This window comes from Prosopis cineraria, unplaced genomic scaffold (assembly GCF_029017545.1).
Source record: "Prosopis cineraria cultivar Desert tree isolate PC_DT_omini unplaced genomic scaffold, ASM2901754v1 PC10, whole genome shotgun sequence".
Taxonomy (NCBI): Eukaryota; Viridiplantae; Streptophyta; class Magnoliopsida; order Fabales; family Fabaceae; genus Prosopis; species Prosopis cineraria.
Genome location: NW_026555341.1, coordinates 7,429,100 through 7,437,330, shown reverse-complemented (window position 1 = coordinate 7,437,330; position 8,231 = coordinate 7,429,100). Strand labels below are relative to the sequence as shown.

The window sequence follows — 8,231 nt, the reverse complement described above, 5'->3', positions numbered from 1 at the left end:
TGGCGGCGCCATGGGACGGTTTGAAATTTGAACTTTGAACCTCGAAAAAGCTTTGGCTATTATTAGTTGATATAACCCCTTCTGCTGCCTTCCATTTGAACCTCAAAATTCAAAAGCCAAAGCCGTGTTTCATCCTCTTTCTACTTTCTTCCGCCGTAAACTGTATCCCCCATGCTCTTTTTTCTTGTCTCTTCCACTTTCTCAACTTGATTTCTAAGAGATCCTGGATCTAAAGTTACATATGTAAAAACTTTTTCTATTTTTTAAATACGAATTCTTCGAGTTATTTCTATTTCATTATTAATTGAATTGAGATGCCACACATAATATTGCAATATATTTTTCAAAATGGTCTCCACAGTTTTCCTTTTCACTTACGTTCTATGTTTGCCAAGTATCTGTACTGAATGAAAATGCCATGCAAGACAAAAATTAGAACATGCGATCAAGTAATTTTATAATAAAAATATTTTGCGTCTTCGGACCAATTTTTTAAAGAATAATCAATATCATCTTTTAATCAACTTGTTCAATTATAGTGCTCCCTCCATTTAAAAATGTAAGATATTTTTTTAAAAAATTAGATGTTCAAAAATATAAGATATTTTTAATCTTTTGAAATGTAATCTTTATCTTTTTTTAAAGTGTCCCTGTTGATAGTGACTTTATATTTATTATAAGGTATTTAATAAGGATAAATATGAAAAGATAGAATTAATTTAAAAATAAGGAATAACTTTATTGAAAGATAAAATTAAATTAAAAATATTTTATATTTTTAAACAGAGAGAATATGTATCATATTATAAAGAATTAATTTTAGGATTTAGGAGATGTGTTATTTTGAGTTTGACTCATAGGTTTGAGCCTGTGCCCATGTGACACGCACTATATAAGAAATTTTTACATAAATTAAGTGTATCACATTATTTATAGTATGTCTAATAAAAACATGACATTCAGATATTATTAAATATAAATTTATTTTGACATTAATAATAGCAGAGATAAAAAGATAAGAAATTAAATATACATTCTATTATAAGAATAAAATTAATTAAAAAAATATTATGTAAGATTTTATTTAGACGTGTTCCAGCATTTTAAATAGACAGATAATAATTAACGTGGTGTAACTAATTTATCTAAAAATTTTCCCTATTATATTTGCTCACGCGCTGTATTATGGTTATTACTCGTTTTCAATAATATTAATACCAATATCAAAAACATCTTTTTATCGGCACCTCTCTATAAAAAAAATTCCTTTCCAATAAAGATAAAAATTAGTTCAACTATATATGCACACCAGAGTACTGAAAATGCCACTTGATTTTCCCACCATTTCATATTGTTTGTTTTTTTTAACATTTATTCTCATTCCTATCATATAGCCTTGCCTTTACTTTTCATTATTTTAAAAACATGCTGGATTCCCAGTCCAACAAAAAATAAATAAATAAGTAAATACGTGTTGGGTTCTATTTGACTACCCTTCTCGTGCTTTTGCACCAGTAACATTCTCTATTGTGTTGGATTAGGATGAATTATGCTCCCTCCCTCCCTCTCCCCAGTGGAGGATAAAGCTATATTTTTCTTTATACTCTATCATTTAAAACAATTACATCTCATTTTTCTTGCCAACGAATTACATCTCATAATTATAATATAATAATGTCTTTTGTGATGCAAAAAAGTTATAATTATAATCGATTTCGACTAAATGATTATGTATTATTTTCATACTATAAAATATAGTATTTATAAAACAAAATGTTGTTTCTACCACAAGAAAATGTATTATAATTTAAAAGGATATAATTTGATAAATAATTAGTAAACTATGCATAGCTTTTATAGGTTTACTATTAGAATCTTCAACTAAACTATAACAATATAGTTAATTATTTATATATAATATAAAAACTCTAACAAAACTTGCTTAGACTTGGTGCAGCGTAAAAAATCTACATTAGTAATAATCACATGATATCTGCATATCTTTTTCAATAATATAAGATTTTTTTTAACCAAATCATATGTATGTAACAAGTATAATGACCACATGCAACAAGCGGTCACAAGGCAGAACAATATATGGACCAGGTAGGAATCTCTTTTCTAAAACCAAGAATTCACTCCTGCCTTCATTTTGTGAAAGGTTAAGGGGTAAAAATTCATTGAAAGTTTTTAAAATGAAGCACTAGATACCCTTACATTTATAAGAAACAATGTCGCTTTGGAAGTGTTGAAAATAAAGTAATGTCATTCTAAAACTTTTAAAAGTTATACAATTTTACCCTAGCATTAGGGTTAACCGTTTGTTTTTTCTCATTTATCACATGACAGGCACCCAAAATTTTTAAAAGATAATCAAAAAAACACTTGCAACCTTCTCTTTCCTCACTCATCCTCTAGCTCTTCTCCTTCCTCACTCTCCTTTTCTCCATCTTCTTCCTTCCTCAAGCCTTCTTCTTCCTTTAAAAATATCACTCGCCCTTGTAGATACGTCCCACAAGTGCATAGATCTCCCACATAGATTTAGTTGAGTGCCATTGCCATGGAATCCAAGTCACGAGCGCCAGGAATTTGTATGCAGAAGAGGATGTCACTGATGTGGTGGTAGATTTTTTTATTGACGTCAGTGCCAAAATCCTGCATTAGCTGCACCATCATCAACATGCTGGAGCAATATAGTGAAGAGCAGTAGCCTTTGAAGCCCTCTAAGGAGGATCCTTTCCAAATTGGCTGAGTTTTCATGCAGGGCTACAAATCCACTAATGGCATACCAGTGGCTATTGTTGACGTGAAATCCATTATTACCAAAGGCAAAAGGCTACACAACTGTGCCAACAAGTTCTTCTTCGTTCCAAAGTCATGCAGGAAATTTATGAACCTATCTCGCACCACAGGCTCTCATTTATCCCTTTTACTGTTGAGACCATGGAACCCACTTCAAAAGCCATTAACAAAGGTACAGGCAATCATGCCTTAAATCATATGATCTGTGTGATTTTGTTACCTTAGTCTTAGGGCAAGATTGTCTTGTTTGTAGAAAGAGAGATTTTTTTTACTGTTAATCTCTAGATTTTTATGTCATTTCATTACATTTTTTTTAAATTCTAACTCATTCTAACAATTGTATATATTTTTATTGTCAAAATTAAAAAAATATACATTTTGTTTTGGGTTTGTATTATTAGCTTTGATTAAATATTTTTAGCCTACTTTCATATTATTTTAGTTTAAAATTTCATCAGATGCATTTTTGGAATTTTGTTGATATTTTCAAAAAGCTTTTAGATGAAAAAATCAAGTACAAAGTAAATAATTTTCATTAGTTGTGTGCAAAACTGCCAAAATCTTGACTTTCGCTTGAGTCTTTTGACATTGACAGTAAAACACTCTGTTTTATTTATCTGAAAATGCTTTGGTATGATGCATATAAGAGCATTATTCAAACTTTGAGCAATCATTTGGAGCTTTGTTGCTAGGGTTTAGGCATTAGAAAAGTGAGATCCAAGAGAATGGAGTTTTGAAGACATTTGGAGGTCATTTTCTTTGTTTTTTTTTTGTTCCTCTTCCCTTTCCTCTTTTATATTCTGATATGGGTCTACATATTTTATGTATTTGTATCTTTTTGATAATTATAAGTAGTTAAACTTTGTTTTAGGATTATTTGGAACCCTTGTTTGGATTAACACTATGTTCTTTCTCTCTTTTTGTAATTAATGATACATATGCATTTATTTTACTTTTTTCTTAATGTTTCTAAGTGATTGGCCACCATTTAGATGTTGGGTTCACTTAATCGATGTTTAAGAGGGCTAGGTTGAATATAAAACTTAGGTAAAATAATGCAAAAACTTGATATTTGCATGTTGAATGAATAGTTTTGCTTGTAAGATAAAGATAAACTTACTAGCCTTGCATAGCCACATTAGAGTTGGTGTTTAAAATTGAGTTTTATTAGTTATAACAATAGATTGGACAATTAATTTAACTAAACATTTGTTTATGACATAAGAGAGTTTGTTCAAGTATTTTTAAAACCCTAAGTTAGAACTTTTTTTTATTAAAAGCATTTATGAGAGGAGATAATTTTAGTGTTATGAAATGTAAGGAGGATAAATAATCCTAAGTTTCAATTTGTGCTTAAAGTTTGTGAATCACTCTCTTTTTTTATTTTCTAGTGTTAATTTAGTTTGTAAAATTATTTTCACCTAATTATGTTTGACTCAACTTGATTGAACTTACTTAATCTTTTGTTTGATCATTATTTTTTAAACAAATCCTTGAAGGAACGATACTTTACTTTTATTATATTACTTGCCACGACCATTGCACTTGTGATAAACAACATGTACCTTATGAAAATTAAGCACAATATGCAAGCTCTGATAATTGTAATTCGAGCCAATGCACATTGCAATAAGAGCAATGACATTGACTTGAAGAGGTTGTTAGTTTAATACAAACAATTTTGTAGTCCCAATTAACTATATTGACATGTCTTCAATTGATTGATTATTGTAAATTGCTTTTGTTTTCTTCTTGAAGGGTCTAATTGATTTGACGCTAGGATTACCTTTGTGGTTGATAGGAGAATTCGAGATTTAAGGGTTTTGATTTTCTCATTTTGAGACTGAGTGAAAAATTTTTAAAAGCTCAAAGGGTATAAAAGTTTTGGTTAGTAACAATCATTCTTGTCCAAATCAAAATGCATGTACAAGTTCAAATGTTGGAGGTTGATGAGATGGATTGTTGTTGCACGAAGACTTGGGTCTGTCAATGTTCGATGAATCCTTTCTCTTCTACTTGATTCATATTGTGAATTCTCACATATTGATCTATCCCTTTCTTCTCCTGAAATGAATCTCATTGCCTTCCTTGTTCTAAAATATGAGAATATGGGTTATTTGAAGAATTTCATTGTCTTCCTCCTTCTCCTTCCCTAGGCAAAGTGCCATGTGGCTTGCCACATTAGCAATTTCAACACTTAGTTAGTTAAGTATTAGAAAATGACAACATCGCTTTATTTTCAACATTTTCAAAGTGACATTGCTCCTTATAATGTAAGGATACTTAGTGTTTCATTTTAAAAACTTTTGAGATATTTTTGTTACTTAACCTTTTGTAAAAGTTTAATTGTGACACATTGTGAATGGAAATCAGAACGTTGGTAATTCTTTTTTTAAACAAGAATATCAGTCCGTCCTCTTGATTGTGTCTTGGTTCTGCTTTGTGTCTCTTTCCTGAGAATCTTTTTCCATATAAATGTAACCATCAACCAAGGACCATAAGCTCACGCTTGAAAACAAGACCAGAATTCTGGAATCTTATTAGGAGACCTTCAATACGACCTAGCTAGGCATACACGCGTCCTCTTTCTCCAACACTTGTTAATTGTTCATAATTTTCATCAATACTCGTATCTAATTATAATATCGTCGGGTACTTCAACTTTGTCACCACCAAAAAGTCCCTTTCACGAAAAAAAAAAAAATGTCAAAGAGAAGAGAAAGAAAGAACGAACAAGGCACCAGCCCCTAGTAACTGTAGAACAGTTTAGAGAGGCGCATCAGCATTGTCGCCCTAGGCATTGTTCCAAAAGCCATTGTGTGCTTATCGGTGTAAGCCAACATGTCATGTTTTCAGTTGCTTCCCTTCTCACCATCACCACAAGTTTAAATTTTAACCAAACAGCAACGTCCTTTCTATTCGAGAATAATTAATAATTAATTAAATGTGCGCGCGTGGGATCCACACACACACGTTGTAGCTCGATATCTAGAAAACTATTTAACAGACCAGAAGCAGACATACATACAGAGAAACAGGGGGAAAAAAGATGAGGATGTTTCCGAAGTTCAAATCGCTTTCTAGAGCAGTGCACGAGGAACGAGATAGTGAGCAGGAGAAGAAAGCGTACCCGAGAACCGAAGGAACTCCATGCTCATCGCTAACAGTCTGGAGGAAGTCACTTGTAATTAGTTGTGAAGGATTCACGGTGATCGATTCTGATGGAAATTTGGTGTATCGGGTCGATAACTATATCGAGCGCCCAGAGGAAGTCGTTCTCATGGACGGCGCCGGAAAATCTGTCCTCACCATGCGCCGCCGTAGGGTATCACCTCTAGCCTTCCAAACAAACCAAAAAGTAGTTTCGGAATATTTTGTTAATGTTATTCACGATATATGATTGTGATTGCAGAAACTCGGACTTGGAGATTGCTGGTTTATATACGAAGGGGAAGTGGGCGACTGCCGTTTGAGGAATGGATCGGCGGAGAGTCCGATTTTCCGTGTGAGGAGGCGTGTGAATATTTTACAGGGTAATCCCAACGTTCAGGCGACTGTATACCGTGGGACTTCAGATAAACGACACGCGTTTTCAATTGAAGGTTCTTATGCACGCAGGACATGTAAGGTGTTGGATGAGTCGAAGGAGGTCGTTGCTGAGATTAAGAGGAAGGAAGCCAGTAGCAAAAACGTGTCGTTTGGAATAGATGTTTTTCAGTTGATTGTACAGCCGGGTTTTGATGCTGGGTTTGCCATGGCTCTCGTTTTACTCCTTGATCAAATGTTTTCATGACACTTTGCTTGTTTTCCCGTTAGCCACCAATCATACTATGTGCATGAATATTTTGAGAAGGAGTAATACAATTCGAGATTGGTCTCTTGTCATGATTACCTTGTTCAAACAATTTTTTGGGGGAAATAAAAGGATGAAGGGGGAAAATATAAAAGGCGGAATGCTATTTATTTTTTCTATAAATGCCCGGCCAAATGATTCTGCTCTTTTTATAAGACTGAAGTTTAAAATTACATCACTTGAGTCACCGCAAGTTACAACAGTCTCGTTGCCGCCAGGCCCCACGATAATATATAAAAGCAGCTTTTTACCTAAAATGGATCATGTCTGATCAATCTGACGTCTGTTTTCCCTTTTCCAATCCATGGTGTATGCTTCACGCTTCAGATCACCAGGTCATGTCCAATCACTGAAATTGCTGTGATTGCTTCTTTATGGTTCGCGTTCGTTTTCAAGCTGTGAGGTTTCATGATCTTACATGAAGTCTTCATTCCTTCGTGACCTCACAATACCATGTGGGTTTTACTTAAGCTGGCAAGTCCCAATGTCATACAGAGTTTGTGCAGCAGCTAATAATCCTGGACAATGCTCATCAGTCAGACAAAAACGTGAAGCAGTGACAGTGAGGCATAACAAGAAAGGCATTGCTCTCATTGCAAGTTCTGTATATTTCTTTGCGTTCTTGAAAGAACAGAAACATTGATAAGCCGAAGGGTGCAACCATCAGGGTCAACATCTTAAATCTATTGAAGTCCATGGTCACCGAATTTTAAGAACCTAGAATACAATCTACGCCTCATATATGCATCATGCGGGAACAATGTAAAGTGGAGATTTTAAGTGGTCCGTTACTTGTGGAGGTGCACGTTGGCCAAACTAGTCAAATATAGAGAAAAAAGAAAGCTTGGCATACAGGAAACTCAAAACAGTCAAACGAGTGTACATGCGGACAGAATAAATAACATCCTTTCTTATCGATCCACCTGACCTCCAAATTTCGCATTTTTAGGAAAATCACAGTGAAATACCTCGCAAAAAGAGTTGGGGGAGTGAAAGAGAAAGGGGGAAAACTAAATATAAAAATACTAAAAAGTTAGGTATCCATAGAAGCAATGGCACCTACCTCGCCCATTTTACCATGGTACACGCTTCTCGTTAATGGCTTAGCTGAGAATTAGTTCTATCGTGAAGGCCAAAACCATTTGAACTTAGGAAATCCTGAAAGCTTGGCAGATGAGGCAACTGCTTGCTTGCGCGTGGATCATAATAACTACTCTTTGTGGTAACGAGCAGCCTGGACACATCCTGGATCAAAGACTCAAAAATCTCAAATGGAGGGGAAGTGCAATGAGTTTTAAGACCTCCTTCAGTCGATATAACGGAGTGAGGTGAACAAGAGGGAGAGTTTCAGTTTCACTACTGAATCCTGGATGTCAAATGAATAACAAATATAAAACCCTATTAGCACTGATTGTACACGGTCTCGAGCCAAGAACAACCACAAATTCGAATCAACAGCACTGTATGCTGAGTTAATTTTTCTAACCCACTAATAGTAATCACAATTTCAAACAAATAGAAATTATGATACTTTGAAGATCTATAAGTACAAAAGTCCCGACACTAATCACACTGA

The 8,231-nt window shown here is 33.9% G+C and overlaps 1 protein-coding gene across 1 annotated transcript; it reads left to right on the top strand.

The window, feature by feature from the left end:
- The first annotated feature begins 5,750 nt into the window (after positions 1 to 5,750).
- LOC129284410 (protein LURP-one-related 17) lies at positions 5,751 to 6,690 on the top strand. Its single transcript, XM_054919889.1, has 2 exons — positions 5,751 to 6,127; positions 6,215 to 6,690. The coding sequence occupies exons 1-2, from the start codon at positions 5,852 to 5,854 to the stop codon at positions 6,593 to 6,595; spliced, it is 657 nt and encodes a 218-aa protein (XP_054775864.1). The 5' UTR covers positions 5,751 to 5,851; the 3' UTR covers positions 6,596 to 6,690.
- The last annotated feature ends 1,541 nt before the right edge of the window (positions 6,691 to 8,231 follow it).